At 55.2% G+C, this 15,517-nt stretch overlaps 5 protein-coding genes across 5 annotated transcripts; 2 read left to right on the top strand and 3 right to left on the bottom strand.

Annotated features, from left to right (window-relative positions):
• Positions 1 to 39: 39 nt before the first annotated feature.
• CHGG_10483 (uncharacterized protein) lies at positions 40 to 2,754 on the top strand (the record flags this gene model as incomplete). The annotated part of the gene is made up of 3 exons (XM_001228409.1): positions 40 to 525; positions 603 to 929; positions 1,078 to 2,754. The coding sequence occupies 3 exons, from the start codon at positions 40 to 42 to the stop codon at positions 2,752 to 2,754; spliced, it is 2,490 nt and encodes an 829-aa protein (XP_001228410.1).
• A 1,407-nt stretch (positions 2,755 to 4,161) lies between these two features.
• CHGG_10482 (uncharacterized protein) lies at positions 4,162 to 4,515 on the top strand (the record flags this gene model as incomplete). Its single annotated transcript, XM_001228408.1, has 1 exon — positions 4,162 to 4,515. One exon carries the CDS (start codon positions 4,162 to 4,164, stop codon positions 4,513 to 4,515), a length of 354 nt encoding a protein of 117 aa, XP_001228409.1.
• Positions 4,516 to 6,410: 1,895 nt separating this feature from the next.
• On the bottom strand, positions 6,411 to 9,707 carry CHGG_10481 (uncharacterized protein; the record flags this gene model as incomplete). Its single annotated transcript, XM_001228407.1, has 1 exon — positions 6,411 to 9,707. The coding sequence occupies one exon, from the start codon at positions 9,705 to 9,707 to the stop codon at positions 6,411 to 6,413; it is 3,297 nt and encodes a 1,098-aa protein (XP_001228408.1).
• Positions 9,708 to 10,445: 738 nt separating this feature from the next.
• Positions 10,446 to 11,642, bottom strand: CHGG_10480 (uncharacterized protein; the record flags this gene model as incomplete). The annotated part of the gene is made up of 1 exon (XM_001228406.1): positions 10,446 to 11,642. One exon carries the CDS (start codon positions 11,640 to 11,642, stop codon positions 10,446 to 10,448), a length of 1,197 nt encoding a protein of 398 aa, XP_001228407.1.
• Positions 11,643 to 12,118: 476 nt separating this feature from the next.
• CHGG_10479 (uncharacterized protein) lies at positions 12,119 to 12,685 on the bottom strand (the record flags this gene model as incomplete). Its single annotated transcript, XM_001228405.1, has 2 exons — positions 12,119 to 12,560; positions 12,648 to 12,685. 2 exons carry the CDS (start codon positions 12,683 to 12,685, stop codon positions 12,119 to 12,121), a joined length of 480 nt encoding a protein of 159 aa, XP_001228406.1.
• Positions 12,686 to 15,517: the final 2,832 nt, after the last annotated feature.

Below are 15,517 nucleotides of genomic sequence, written 5' to 3'. Positions count from 1 at the left end.
ATTCGCGTCCATCCGTCCATCCGTCCGAGACCACCAGAAATGTCCACACCACCACCACCACCGCCACCCCGCCGCTGGCTTCCCCCCTGGATCGAACACCTCACCACCACCATCCCCGTCCCCAAACCCCTCAACCTCACAACCACCCTCACCGCCCTCCTCGCAGCAGTCCTCGCAACAGCAATCTGCCACCGGCAAGTCGGAATCCAGGGACAGGCAGCAGAATGCCTGTCCGAGGTGGTTTGCTGGGGGGTGTTGGGGGCGGTGGGTGCTGGGGTGAGGCGATGGGGGGGTGGGCTTGGGTTGGGGTCGCGTGTGGGGGGGGAGGGGGAGGGGTGGGAGTTAGTTGGGGGCGGTGACGGCCCTGAGGGGGAGGGGGAGGGTGGAGGGAGGAGGGGGCGTGGGAGTGAGGGTCGGGGTTTGGGGGCTGGGAGGGTGGCGTCGGGATGGTCGCTGGGGGTGGTGGCGCTGGCTTTGGGGGTGGTGAGCGCGTGCGCGGCGGAGATGGGTGCGTTGGTGCTTTTTGTAAGTACTACTGCCTGTCTCATACACAAACAATGTCTTGCTGGGTTGGTCTTGGGCGAGGTTTTCTGACTGTTTAGCCCGCCTTGACGCCGCTGCTGCTGCTAGCGGAAAGGAGGCTTCGGCCCGGGGCACAGGAACTCGAACCGGGACTCGCAGCTCTGGTCAACTCCGTGTGGGGGGCGGCACTAGTTGCATTGGTTGCGGTCCTCGCCGTGGTGAGAGGAGCCTCCTTAGAACTATTGCTGCAGATTATCCCGCTCGCGGCGCTGTTGGTTGTCTACGTTGCTTTGATACCCAGGACCGACGGTCCTCGCTTGCTGCCATGCATCCCTGACCTCGAGTCGGCTGTTCCAGCCCTTGCCACCAGAGTCGTCGTTGTCTTGGCAGGGGTGTTGGGGATACAGGTGTATATTTTCGGGGGACACAGCATCCATCTCGGGTTCACAGCATATTTACTGGGTCTCCTCAAAGCTGGTTTCTGGTACTTTGCGATACAAACAGTCTGTCCCCCACCTGTGCCACCATGCAGCCCTACGTACTCACACCCCGCAGGCCTGTCACACCTCGTGGTGCACCGTTACTGCCATCGGGACGTTCGGCTTGGTAGCCAGCCGCGACCTCTGGATTCAGAGATCAGAGCTGGAAGCTGTGTCACCAGTTGTAGCCTCGCTTCTCGTCCTCGCCCAGATCATCTTTATGCTTCCCAAACAATCCAAAGGCAGGTGGGCTCTGTGGGCGCTGCTCCTCCTCTCTCTTGTCCCTTACTTGGCCAGCATCGTCGCTATTCAACAAGCGAACTTATCAGCCCTCCATTCTGCGGAGCATCCGATCGAGGTCCTGGTGCGTGCCGCCAAGGTTGACTTCGAGCAAATGCTGGCGCGGCAATCCAAGACATACGCAGCGGCTGTCGACGAATATAAACGTCGGTATGGGGTAGAGCCGCCACCGGGATTCAAGGAATGGTACCAGTATGCGGTGGATAATCAATCCCCCATCATCGACGAGTTCGATATGATTTATGAATCTGTCTCGCCGTTTTGGAGAGTCAGCGGCAAGGAGGTGGTACAGATCATGCACGACGCCCACAAGACGCCGGACATTGACCTATGGCTTTGCTCCTTCTCAGGTGCCACCGCCGAGACCCGTTGCGAGCACCCGACGCGGTCCTCGGACAGACATACCACGGACATGTTCAACAAGCTGCTGGGTGACCTTAAGGGGGTGCTCCCCGACGCCAAGTTCCTGGTGAACCACCTCGACGAGCCGAGGGTGGTGATGGCGCCAGGAGCCTCGAACAAAATCCCTTTTTCGGTAACCGACCTCTCAGAGAAACCAACTTGGGACGAAATCACCAAATTCTGCACCACTCCGCCGCAAAAACCCCGCGACAGCCCCCTCGAGGCCCTCGGTCTCCCCTTCGTCATCAACCGCACCGCGACCCTCGACCTCTGCAAGCACCCCGAATACGCCTACACGCACGGGCTCTTCCAAGCGCCACCCTCGTTCAAGCTCATCGAGGGCCTCGTCCCCGTCCTCTCGACCGGCGCCCCCTCCACCATGTCGGACATCCTGATCCCTTCCCCAGCCTACATCGTCGAGCCCGAATTCCTCTACGACCCCGCCGCCGACCTCCCCTGGGAATCCAAATCCAACCAGCTCTACTGGACAGGCTCCACCACCGGCGCGGTAGCCTCCTCCACCCACGACTGGCGCGGCTTCCACCGCCAGCGCTTCCTCTCCCTCACCCAAAACCTCCCCCCCACCAACAACCAACAACACCACCAACAACACGCCTACCTCCACCAAACCCCCACCCACCAACTCACCACCTCCAAGTCCACCTTCCTCAACCCCCGCCACTACCTCACCGCCCCCACCCGCCTCTTCCAATGCCTGACCCCCCTCCCCTGCCGCCAACAGCGTTCCCATTTCCGCACGCTCCCCTGGCAACCGCGCGACGCCGCCCTCGCGCACAAACTAGCCTTCGACCTCGACGGCAACGGCATCTCCGGGCGGTACCTCAAACTGCTCGCGTCCCGCACCGCCGTGCTCAAGCAGACGGTGCTAAGGGAATGGCATGATGAGAGGTTAAGGGCGTGGGTGCATTACGTGCCAGTCAGTGAGGGGATGGGGGAGGTGGCGGAGGTGGTGGGGTGGTTTTTGGGGACGGAGAGGGGGGGGGATGTGGCGAGGGGGATTGGGGAGGCGGGGAGGGAGTGGGTTGGGTAGGGGGGTGAGGGAGGTGGATGTGAGGTTGTTTTTTGTGGCGGTTTGGTGTTGGAGTTGGCGAGGGTGGGGGATGGGGGGAGGGGGGGTGTTGAAAGGGTGATTTTTCTTTTTCTCTTGATATTGGAGAAGGGGAGGGGGGTTGGAGATGGGAGGGGTGAGTGGGTTTGGATGATGTTTGATGTGAGGGTTAACTTGGGAAAGGAGGATGGGACAAGAACGGGCGGTTGTGGAATCAAAGGGGGTAGTATATAAGGATGTAATGTCTGATAGACCGGTGAGAAGAGACGAGTCTCATTTGTGATGGACACCATGTCAACAGTTCAGCCCTTCCCTGCCCAGTTCTCGTCTCATTCTGGCAAAAGTCACCATTTATATACCGAGCAGCCTTGATCGTCATATGTGAGCAAGCTGCGAAGTATTCGAGCCGACGCCATCCCCACACCGTTGTGGTAGCTATAGGTGAATAACTATTTAGTCATCACTATCGCTGTTTGAAAAAGGTAGCCAGGTCCGGGCCGATGGATTGCCCAGGGCCGCCAAAAAAGGGGTTCTTTTCCCCCTAAGGAAGAGGCTCACTGTAGGGTGACTCTAGAGCGGTTGCACGAAGAACACAAGGAGATGTCCGAGACGGGAAAGACGAGGGATGTGCATGTCGTGAAGAATATCCCTCTATAAGGAAGCCGGCACCGTTGTCAAGCGAGACTCCAGAGCGGCCCATGTTGTCGATACGGAAAAGGGTTAAGCGCTTCGTCGACGGTGTGTTCACCGCAACTGTAGACGACACACCGGCAAAGGACGCAATGGAAGGCGGCAAGAAGGCCACCGCGGTAAAGCCAGGATTGATGCAGGACGTGGAGTGAATCTCGAGTGCTCATGGTACTAGTCTATACACAGCCGCCTCCTTCGGACAAGAATTTCACCTCCGGAGAATCTGCGCAAGTTGAGAACATGCTCCCAAGGATTAATACGCTGTGAGACATGAATAAGCTGAGTGTGATGATATTATGCTGCAAGGGTCAATACACTGCAAGACATGATAGGCTCCTCAGCATGAAAAAGCGAGAGACACTTCAAAGATCGTCGGCGCTTCGGCGAATCACACGATAGAGCTCTCCCCAAAATCGAACACACCGAGTAGATCCCCAACCTGAACACGTCCTCTGAAGACCGTATACGCTCAGAAGGCTGGATACGCTCCGAAGATCGAATACGCTCTGATGACAGGATGCATGTACATACGCATGTAGATGCTTGTAGATCATGCCGCGACTCTAACTATATAAACCACGTCCTCATCTCAGTCAAGAGTCTTCCTTCACCACCAAAGCCAAACAGTTCCAATTCCCAACATCATTCGAATCACTTCTCACATTTAAGAGAGCCTTGATATTCCCAACATCTCCGAAAATGCATTTCTCCAAGCTCATCACCGTCGCCGCCGCCGCTTTCATCCAGGGCAGCGTGGCCGTCAAAGTCTTGACCTACAGCGGCCGTGACTGCACCGGCACGGAGCAGGATGTCTCGGTCGATCACAACGCAGCCTGTGATCCCTCGACCCAGCGATTTCAATCCTACAAGGAGAATGGATGGGGAAAGAAGAACGGGCAGAGGATTGCGTTCTACAGCCAACCGGGATGCACTGCCGAGACCTTCTTGTACGACACGTACTCTTACGATGGAGATTACTTTCATTCCCACCAGTGCTACAACATCGACGGGCACTCCCCTTCCAAGTATGCCCAGGGCATGAGGCTCTACTAGTCGGGTATGTTGATAACCCTGTCCCATACAAGAATTGAAAGATTGTATTAACGTTGGCCTCTCGGGAATAGGCATCGCGTGGCTCAGCCCCTCACACACCTGACAAACCTCACTTGTGAGGCCTTCGGAGACGGATGCAAACAGAGGGCGAACAAGGGGGGTCGAGCAGGCACAGGAAGTTAATGGGAGTGGGTTGCAGATATCAGTCAGTGGAGATGAACGGAGGAATGGGAGGAACTTCGAGAACGCAGTGCACGTAGGTAGATAGACTTGACAGAATTGCATATTTGTTTCTGGCAAATGACAAGCGACAAAAAACAATGTGGCGATTAAAGACAAAAAGATACCCAACAACTGCTCTGTTTCCGGACCACCGTTTGAGTCATCCTCATCTAGATCGACGGTCAGTTGAGCCGTAGGCCCGGAAGGCGGGGGGACATACCTAAAGATGGAACTGGATATGTACGCATCGCGTCAGGGACCACAATAAAACCGTCAGATCTATACCGGGCTATGAAGGAAAACCACATGAAGCAAGTTGGAACATGACGTTGAGCTTGAAGGGTGAATGAATGTGAAGGAAATGCCACCGGAGCTGGACATATCTTGGACTTAACAATGTAACGGGTAGAGATTGTGAAAAAATAAACTAAAAAGGGTGAAAGCTCGCCAAGAAAATATGGGGGAAATTCCAAGTCCTACACTAAACCATCTATGGGTGGTCCAATGAAGTTAGTGTTCCGGTGTTGGCCATGTTGAGGTCAAGTGATGTGGTGAGTGTCGAGCGCCGACTGGCGATGGAAGCAACCCGTCTGGTGACAAGGTGGCTATCGTCCAGCCTGGGAATCCCACACAAATACAATCCCCGCGTCGGTAGGCAAGCCTCACAAGGCCGCTTATCGCTGAGAACTGACGCCAAAGGCGGCGTTGAAGGCCTCGATAACGCTGGCTGCTCTGGTTGTATAGAAATGTATGCGGGCGGTCGGGTGAGGGTCAGATGGATTGGTTGGGATCCGGTCGTAAACGGTGCTAGCGTTGATGTTGTCTTGTTTGTCGAAGCGGTCGATGTTGTAAGTGTAAGCAGCGGTGTCGCTGTGGTTGGAGGCGGAGCTGGAGCAGGAATGAATCGAGCCCACAAGTGTGGTTGACGCCGAAGACGACACGGTGCTAAGGCCAAGGTGATTATTAGCAACAAGAAACAAGAGAGACGAGCAAGTTGTAACTGAAGACAAAAGACCAAGAAATTGGGAGACGTGGCAGCAGGCTTAGGAATTGGGATATCTAGGGCACGGCTCACCAATCTCCACGACGGGAGCCAAGCGGCGGGTTTGGTTCCGACATGACGAAGCGTGCAGAGATTCCCTGGAGTACTTGGTGGGATGGAAGGGGATTTGGATTATAGGGCTATGCCAACGAAGACAACTAAAGATACTGGAATGGGACGGAGTGGATGCTACATTGGGAGATGTGTGATGGGATGCTGAGATAAAGGAATCAGAAGTTAAGAAACAAAATCGAAGGCATGGCCACCTGGGTAGATCGACTGTTATTATACCTGAGGGAGTGAAGGACTCCAGAAAGTAGGGGAATAAATGGGCAGGCCCGCCCAACCCACGGTTACACACAACCCACGGTTACACACAACCCACGAATGGATGGATAGAATTGGATGGAATTTATTTCGCCCGGAGGCACTGGGCCTATAGGGCCTTAGCACGCTAACTACATCCGGATCAAATCGGTTTGCCTTTAACTCGTACAAGCCCCTACTTCTTCCCTTTTTCTCGCTGCACCATTTACCTCTTGCCTTGGTTGTTGTTAGCAGATCAACTTGGAGGCTACTTTCTCCAAGTGTTCAGCGTCCTATCTTCAGCAGCTAAAGCGGGACCTGCTGGTTAAGGCTCGTGGTTGAGGCTCGTGGTGTTGAGTGTCGGCTTCTTCTGCTGTGACTGGTCTAGACTCTCCTCCTCATTCAGCTCCAGCCTTCCTGTTGCCATTGCGTATTTGATCGTCTCCCGGACTGCCTTCATATCTGGTGACCAATGCCTTGTATCTGATGGCGCTTTCCCTCCCAGATAGAACGAGAGGCTTCCTCGTCTTGCCACTGTGCATTGCAGCATGTCTTCCCTCAGAGCTGTCCATCTCACGCATCGGAAAAGAAAGTGTTCCACTGATTCCCTCGCTTGTCCACAGGCACAAAGGTCTGACTCGACCGCCCCAATCCTGCTCAAAAAACCGTTCAGTCTCGCCATTCCGGTTCGGAGCTGCGCCAATACGCAGGCCTCCCTTCGCTTCAGCTTGTCATAGAGATGGCGCGTGTGCTTGCCTGGTAGTGCTGCGTCCATGGCCTTTGAGAACTTGCCCACGCTTACAGGTAGAACTCTTGTCGCCCGTTGTCTTTCCATTGCCAGCCTCATCGCGGTAGACTTGGCCTGGGGTATTTGGGAGTCGGGTGTGCGTCCTTGCTTCGACGCTCTCTGGGCTGCTGCCTTGGCATCTGACCCCAGCGCGAAGTCAATCTCCGCTGGTATCCACAGAAAGTTGACCGAGTTCCCTCTTTGTCGGTGCAGCCTGGCCAAGTCGTAGATTTGCCGTATGATGCTTTGGCCGGATTGCTGCCGCGGCTGTCCAACTGCTGCCAGCGCTGACTGGTTCCTAGTGATCACGGTGATGTGCCTGTGGCAGATGCTAGCCGGTAACTTCTCCAGGGCCATTGCGATGGCTGCTAGCTCTGCTGTATATGGGTTCTGCTCTTCCCTTGTCCCAAGAACAACAGCATAGTTTGTCACAGTCTCGCTAGTTCTGTTGAAGAGAGTATCCCGTGCAAGGCCGCCCATGCCAACAATGCCCTTCTTTACGGATGAGCTGGTTGCGATCACGATTCCCGAAATTTTGTTGACCATCTCGGCCGCCTTCCCTCGATCGGCTTCGAGCGTCGGTCGTAGGCGAGGTACCCAGGGCGGGACGGCGTATTCCTGGATTGTCTCCATCCGGTCAACTCGTACTCCTTCGGCCACGCGGGCAATTTTCTGCAGCGGAGATACGAATCGTACGGTGGTCCGGACTTTCTTCATCGCAAGGGGATGCGTTCCGGGCAGCGTGTGGATGTTGATCCACAGACTGGCTGCCGCCTGGGCGTGTCGTTCTCGTACGGGGTAGATGCTCGCTTCAGCTTCCACCACGGCTGTTGCCGCGGTTCGAAAGGCTCCCGTGATGGCCAGGGCCCCGATCTTCTGCGCCCTGTTCAGCCAGCTCAGTGCCTTTTCCCCGCACGCATGCATCCAGACATTGGCAGCGTAGTCCATGACCGGGGCTACTGTCGCAACAAATAGCTGCCTCGCTGTCCGCGGGGAAAGCATCTTCAGCCTCTTCAGGGCCAGAGCGGCTGCGAGGCCCTTAGCTGCCGTCCTAGCAATGTGCTGCTTGTAGCGGAGTTCGCGATCCATCACGACACCTAGGATTTTCGCACTTTCCTTCGGTTTGACCACTTCGCCTTTGACCGAGAACGGTTGTTCTGAAAATCGCTCCATGTTCCTCGTGAAGTGTATGATGGCTGTCTTTTCGCCTTCAAACTGCGCACCGCTCCGTTTCTCCCAGTCAAGGGCTTTGTCGATGATAGCTTGGATTCCAGTGCGGTTCGACTCCGCTGACGGGCCCGTTACCCAGGCAGTGTAGTCGTCCACGAAGGCAATTGCGCCTCCGTTCGCGTCGATCTTGTGCTGCACTAGGTCGGCGTTGAAGAAGAGGAACAACACTGGAGACAGCGGCGATCCTTGCGGAAGACCCGCTTGGGGCAGCTCTTGCCGTCCAGATGTGAACCCGTTTACGGCAATGGTCGCTGTGCGCTTGGAGCAGAAGGCGTTGATCCACTTGACCAGGGGTTCAGGTATCCCTCTTGCCTTGAGCCTCTGGAGAAGCCTGTCTTTGAAGACCCCATTGTATGCGCCCTTGACATCGAAGCTGATCAGACTGAGCACTTTCCTAGCTCTCCATGCTTTGTAGATGTGTTCCTGAAGCAGAAGGAGAGCCTGTTCGGTCGAGCGTCTCTTCCTGGCTCCGAAGTGGTTGGCGGGTAGAAGGCCGCAGGTCTCCACAGCATGGGATAAACGCTCCTCAATGACTGCCTCTAGTATCTTACCTAGCGTGGAGAGCAGCGAGATGGGTCTCCAGGACTTGGCTAGAGTGTAATCGCTCTTCCCTGGCTTCTTCAATGGGATGATCTTGGCATTCTTCCACTGGCTGGGGATGTCGCCGTCTCGAAGCGACGTCTGGAATAAATGGAGCACCCTGTCTTTGACCACTGGCCAGAGCTGTCTCCATACCATTGCCGGTAGACCGTCTTCCCCGGGCGCCTTCCATGGCTTAGCGGACAGGACCTTTTGTTCTATCTCCTCCATTGTTAGGTCTGGCATGTGTACCGGCGCCCGTTGAGGTCGTTGGCCCTCGTCTTCGATTCTCGCTGGCAAAGGTGGGAAGAAGGCGGTGAGTAACTCCTGCGCTTGTTCTGCTTTACCCTCCGTGATAGAGCCATCGGGTCGGACGAGCGGGGGTATCTTATCGCCCATCGTGCCGCTGCCGGTTTGCAGGTACTTCGTTGCTTGCCAGATGTTAGCGTCATCGGCCAGGAAGTCGTTCCAATGCGAACTCTTCTGTCTGCGGATGGCGTCGTGGTACTCTTTGGCTGCCATCCTGGCTCGTTGTTCGAGCTCTGGTGCTGTTTGCCCAATCCTACGTCGAGATCTCGCCAGGTTTCTCCAAAACGTGTATGTCTGGCGAAGCCGTGTCAGGTCTGTTGTCCACCACCGCTTGGCGTATGGTGAGGGCTTGGCTTTAGGTGTCAGGGCGTAGACCGCCTCGGTTACCGCTGCCATGAGCCTGTCCGTCTGCTGCTGGACATTGCCGTCCCAGGGGATGCGTTCGAGGTTTGCTGCCACCCTAGTCCTAATTTCCGTCCAGGGCGCGTTCTTGAAGAGGAACCTCGTCTCACTGGGACGGTCCTCCACCGTGGCGTCAAAATCTGTCTCGATTGCTCTGTGGTCTGAGCCATGGTCGCAGGGGTGAATCGTGCATCTGAGTAGTTGGTCTGCTAGTTCTGCAGAGGCCAGTACCAGGTTGATTGTGCTCTCAATGTCGCCTGACTGCCACGTCTTCGTGCCTCTTGGAAGGAGGCTGCAGAGGGAGTGTTCGTCCATGACAACCCACGGTTACACACAACCCAGCTTAAGTGGATCCGCCTGCAAGCCTCGCTTATACATGCACCACACTTAGGACAGTTGTGCACAGAGCACCAATCCAGACAAATAAATAATATTGCGGAAATAGAGAGAGCGGCAGTGAAGGATTGTATTGCACTTTGTTTGAGAAAGATCGGGCTTGGTTTGACTGAGGGATATGGTACGAAGATAGACGTATATCGCTTGTGTGTACCGGTTTTTTTGCTCAGAGGTGCCGCTCCACGACCCTGTTTCCACTTCCTTTGCTCCCATTGCTCAGAATCGTAACGGATCTGCACAGGTGGGTCATCCAGAATAGGTAACCGGTCCGGAATGGAAGCTCAAAACGCGACTCTACTTGGATTGGCTGGCGGGCCTATCCATACTGCTTTCTCCTTGGCACGAGTCTTACGACGTAAATCGTAATGTCTCAAGCGCAGGTTCGTAAGGAAACAAATTGAATTATATATTTTGGTATGGTGAAGAGAATTCGAACTAAGCAAATAGTTGACGGCTGGGCGGCATTTTGGCCGCAAATCCCACTCCATGAGCGTCAACAAACCGAGAGTTGGAGCGCTTCGAAACTTTTGGAACAGAACACGCCAAACGGTGAGGGAAAATCGAATAATCCACTAAACTTGAATACTCTACTACTATTATATGTCACAAAAGCCAACACCGAAGCCTGCCGAGCCAGACGCCGTAAACTACACGGGATCATTGCGCGGGTACGGGCGGCAGACTGCAGTCGATTTCGCCTCTCTGTTTAGCACGCCAGATCACGATGTTCCTGTGCACGCCCCTGATATGATTCCGTCTTGTCACCCCCGTCTTGCAACGTGAAAGTAACGACCTATTCGCGCAGCCCATCGGACCACACCAGCCGACGCAGTGGCGGAACATGATGACCGGCTCAAAGCGCGGCATCAGCGCCAGTTTGTCCTGGACCCACGGGTGCTCCCTCGCGAACTGAAGCGCTTTATCATCCCAGTCGCGAACCAAGCCGGGATGAGGAAGAAAAGTCTCATTTCCACCCTCCCACCAGTGTGGCCAAATATCTTTATAATCCTCCAATGGGAGGTCGAACTTGCGGCACTTGTGCAACAACCACGTCTTTTCCATGTTTTGGCGCCATTTTTCTACGCGTGCGCAGTAGTCTGCAGCACCCTCGATGACGGCGGAGAAGAACTTGGCCACGTCCCGCTCCTCGGCAAACGGCGGCTCGGGCTGGTGACGTTTCCAGACATCGCGGAACTTGGTGATTGCCGCCGTGTCCCTGGGGTCAACCAGCTGGATAGGTTCCTCGCCCAGGTCACCAATCACCGCAGCCTGGGCGGCCTCCCTGGCCGTGATATGAATCTCAACGTTAGCCAAAACTACGTAGTGGAGACGGTCTGGTTTGAAGCGCTTCACATTACGCTCATGAAGAGACGTGATATAGGGATTCGCGTAGACCTGCTTTGGCTCAAACGGGAGCAACAAGTCGGCACTGACGGACACGGCGGCGGCTTGACCAGCCAGCCACTCGAAAGTCTTCCAGAGATGCTTCGGCGGCCAGAACACGTCGACCCCCTTGTAGCCGTAATGCCAATTGAGATGCAGAATGTCAAAGCCCTTGCGGAGGCGGACGGGTGGCGCGTCCAAGAGCGGGTCCATGGGCGAATAGTGCGGGCCCTGGGTGCCGTTGGTCGCGTATTGGAAGCGCTCCCGGGCCACGGCGCGCGACATCACAGGGTAGTGGCCCGCATGCGACGACCAGAGCTCTCGGTGACAGCCGACCGGGACGGTGAGCTGGTGGTAAGACAGGGTGAAATCCATCTCGACCACGCGCGGGCCGGGGAGGCAGTACGACCAGATCTGCAGTCGTAGCTCCCCCGGCAGATCCATAAACCTGGGGAAGTCGCGGGCGGCCATGGCGCTGTTTGCATGTGGTCTACCTATGCAAGATTGCAAGAATGATGGTGATGATGGAGGATGATAAAAGGGGAGAAGGATGCCACGAATTCGGAGGGACTTTTAGTTATATGGGTATTAAACCCTTTATTTCCCACCCTTGATTCGAGAAACAATGCAGTACTATGGAATTTTAAAAACCGACCCACAATTGAGGCTCCGGGTTGTGGAACAAAGGAAGAAATGAACAGCTCAATGAGAACAGAGCAGAATCAACATTTTTATATCTTGCACTAATAAGTTGTGGCTCATGGAATGGCCTGGGCTGGAGAAGATGCCCTAACTACATGACCGGGTGCGATTGGTCAGATACGTAAAGAGTGATATACTATAGAATAAAAAAAGATCATAGTTTGGAGTTGCCCGGAGTTCAGATATACCCAGCGCGGGGGCGATTCAAGATATTACTGATTTTACTAACTAACTAGTTGTTTGAGCTAGGTTGTTTTTTGCCCTGGAGCTCGCTTGGTTGGTTTGGCTGAGAGAACCCTGTGCGCAACCCTGTCGGATGCCTTGCCAAGTGACCCCACTTTCCAGCCCTTGGTGGAGCTCACGGGATCGGTCCGACCCTCATCTGCCATCGAGCGTTTCCGGGTATGATTGGCCATGGACTCTTGGCACTTCTCAATTTGGAAGGGGGCCGAGAAGTGACAGCCCAGCACCGCATCGCAAGCTGCAATGGCGGCGGCGGCCCTGGCCTCGTAAGACGGGATATGGATGTCTGGAAAAGGGCGGTATGTGCGGTTCGACGCGCGGCCGTGCAGCGTGCCGTCGTCGTGCTCAGCTTGTTGGAGGAAGCGGTCGAGGTTGGCACTCGATGGGGTGATGGAGGTAGAACTTGAGGGGTGGGAGATGGTGGAAGCTGGCGAGCCTGTGTTGCTTGTTTTTTGTAGAAGGGGTTCTATTTGAGGAAGGTCATGGGAGGTTAGCGAAAATGGTCGGGTAGTTCTGTGACCGCACCCTTACTTTCGAGGGATGGGAGTCACGGGGTTAGGGTTCGCCATGTTGAAGTGAGAAAAGACACTGGAGAGTAAGGAGGGACAACAAACCAAGTTGAACGAAATAGAATGCGAAGATGACGGCGATGGGATGAAAGGCTTCATGTTCTCTCATATACTTATACCTGGTGGTTTCCATAACCCCCAAGTAGGTTGACCGAGTCTCCTACACCGGTGTGCATGCCCGCTTGTCCCAATTCTCAGAAGAGCCGTGCTGCCGGTCTTGTGAACTCAGGCTCCCACTGGCGCTCCGAACAGGAATCTCCGCCCGGCGACAGGACACAGCCCCGATCCTGAAGCGAATCAAACCATGATCATCGCTTTTCCCGCGCAACCCGTACCCATTGAGTCATCGTCCGTGGCTGCGGAGGGTACTGTACCCGGCAAGGCGAGATCTTCTGCCCCGTGCGAAAGAACTGTGTGGGGACGATTGGCCGCCAAACGTGGGGGCGGCCATTGGGATGGATGCCTCACGGCCGTGTTTGGCCAACGGAAACCGCAGGAGGATTGTGGGGGCCACTTGGATTCCCTTTTCCTTCGGTTGGAAGAACAGCGTGCAGGCAATTTAGCACGGGATGACATGATGCGTTCCGAGGAACAAACACCTGAGAATTCAAACGGCTATCGGCATTGAAGGCGGGAGGGGGTTACTTTTACCTTTTGTCGGTTCTCTTCTCTCCATACCAAATCAAACGCCACAAAAAAGATTAAAAAAAGAGAAGATATAAAAACGAGGAGCTGGTCTCTTCGACCAAGCTAGGTACCCACCCCTCCGCTGCGATAATTACAAGCGTGAGAAGACCCGCTGTTGATGCCTGAAGCTGACACCGAACACTGATCAGTGTCGTGGCAGCCATTGCTGCGTGGGGCTTGCCAAGTCTGAGGGGTTGCGAAACAAAGGCGTGTCCTGGCCTTCTTCGCACTGTAAGAGGGGTCAAATTCCCCAGCGAATCGAGAGAGTTCGACAACTACCTATTGTGACTCTGCAACCACCGTCGCCGTCAAAACTCCGCCCAATTATTTTAGCCCGGAAAGGGCCGAAGTATTGCTGCGGTGCACCGTTCGTGGCATGGATGCATGAAGACACACGAGGCCCCGCTGGGCAAGCTGCAGTAATCAGCAGCCGATCTTGCTCTCACGCTTGTATTTATCAGAGCAGAGGGACGGATGGTTTGGTCGAAGAGACAAGCCCCTCATTTTTTTTTTCTTTACTAGTTTTATTTTTATTTTTATTTTTTTTACTGTTTGGTTTAGGGAATAAAAGATAACCCCAGACTCCTCCAACGCCTGGCCCCTTGGATACGGAGCCTGCCGTTTCGTCTGTTCCATCCGAAGCGAAAAAATCCATTCGACATGAGAGAGCCCCGCAGACAAAAAGAGAAACGAAGAACCCTCCACAACCTCGTAAACTGCGATTTCCGTTGGCCAATCCCCGCTGATCATCTCAAGCTTGCGCCTCAGGCAGTTCCAGCTCAGAGTGCGTCTGAATTGAATCCCCACACTGTGCGGGGTCGCGGTCAACGGGTACGATAGATACCCTTGTGCCTCTGATTGGTGACGGGGCAGGCAATGAGAGAAGTGGGCCTGCAGAGCTTGGGCATTGATTGGCCAACGAAGCGAGCAGGACAGTGCACGGGGTGGCACAGCTCGAGTCTGCCGAGTCCGCCTTTGCAGCAGGGAACTTCGCACTGTGAAAGCTCAGGGACTAGCCATGGTGATTGGTTGTTTCTTCGGAATGCAATTGGGACGGGTTTTTAATCAAGGCACAGTGCAAAGCTGCATCACAAGCTGCGATGGCGACGGCAGCTCTAGCCTCGTAAGTCGAAACATAGTCGTCCGGGAGAGGGTTGTATGCGGTATGGTCACACATTCGGCCGTACAGTGTACCGTCGTCATGCTTGTTCTGCGCAAGGAAACGCGCCAAGTTGGACGATTTTGCCGCCGGTGCGTTGTTTGCCATGGATGGGAGTCTATTAAAAGCGGTGATTGCGGGTCAGTGGCGAAAATCGCACATTTTTGTAGCCATAGGCTCCCATTATCAAGGGTGATGAAATCTCGGGAACCGATGGGTGCGAGGCAGTGGGGGTTTTGGGGACAAGGCTCGGCGCCATCTTCTGTTCCTTCGGGATTGTCAGATATAATGTCGAGGCTGCACAACCACTGGTGAAATATGATAATGGTGTGAAAGGAGTAGATGTCGGATTCCGGGGTTTGCTTTGTTATTAAACCGGGACGGGGTCATGTTAGATACCGTACTTATTATGGGCCTCGAACACACAAGATACATCATTTCCCCATCACCTCCCTCTGGACGCCGCCTCATTGAAACCAACAAACACAGCAGTGCACCCGACACCTCACGCCGCACCTCCTCCCCCAACGACCGACCACAGCGAACCCGAGAGTACCGCATCACCGTCTCCTCGCCCCGCCCCGCAGCCCGGGCGCCAGAGAGCGTCGCCAGCCCCGAGCTGCTCGTCGTAGCTCTTCGAGTCTCAGCCGACCGGATTAGGACAGGGATCAGCCGCTTGCCGCCCTCGAACTAGCTGCCTTAGGTTCCAGGATGAAATCGGGCACGTAGAAGCCCGCGATGCGCCCCGGGTGTAGTCCGTCGCGGGGGGTTGGGGGGGTGCGCGGGTCTTGATTTGGTGTTGGGGGTGGGGCTGGTTTGGTGGATGGTGGTGTTGGTGGTATGGAGGGGAGAGGGGGAGTTGGCTGGATTGGCGAGCTAGGAAGGGAGGAGAAAGGGGGGGGGGGGGGGGGGGGACTCCCAAAACCCCGCGGAAAAGATATGGAAAGGATTTATGACAGGGGTGATTTAATCACCCCCTCCCACCG

The sequence above is a fragment of the Chaetomium globosum genome, genomic scaffold (assembly GCF_000143365.1).
Source record: "Chaetomium globosum CBS 148.51 scaffold_7 genomic scaffold, whole genome shotgun sequence".
Taxonomy (NCBI): Eukaryota; Fungi; Ascomycota; class Sordariomycetes; order Sordariales; family Chaetomiaceae; genus Chaetomium; species Chaetomium globosum.
Note: the sequence above shows the minus strand (reverse complement) of the source record. Positions and strands in the feature narration are given on the sequence as shown.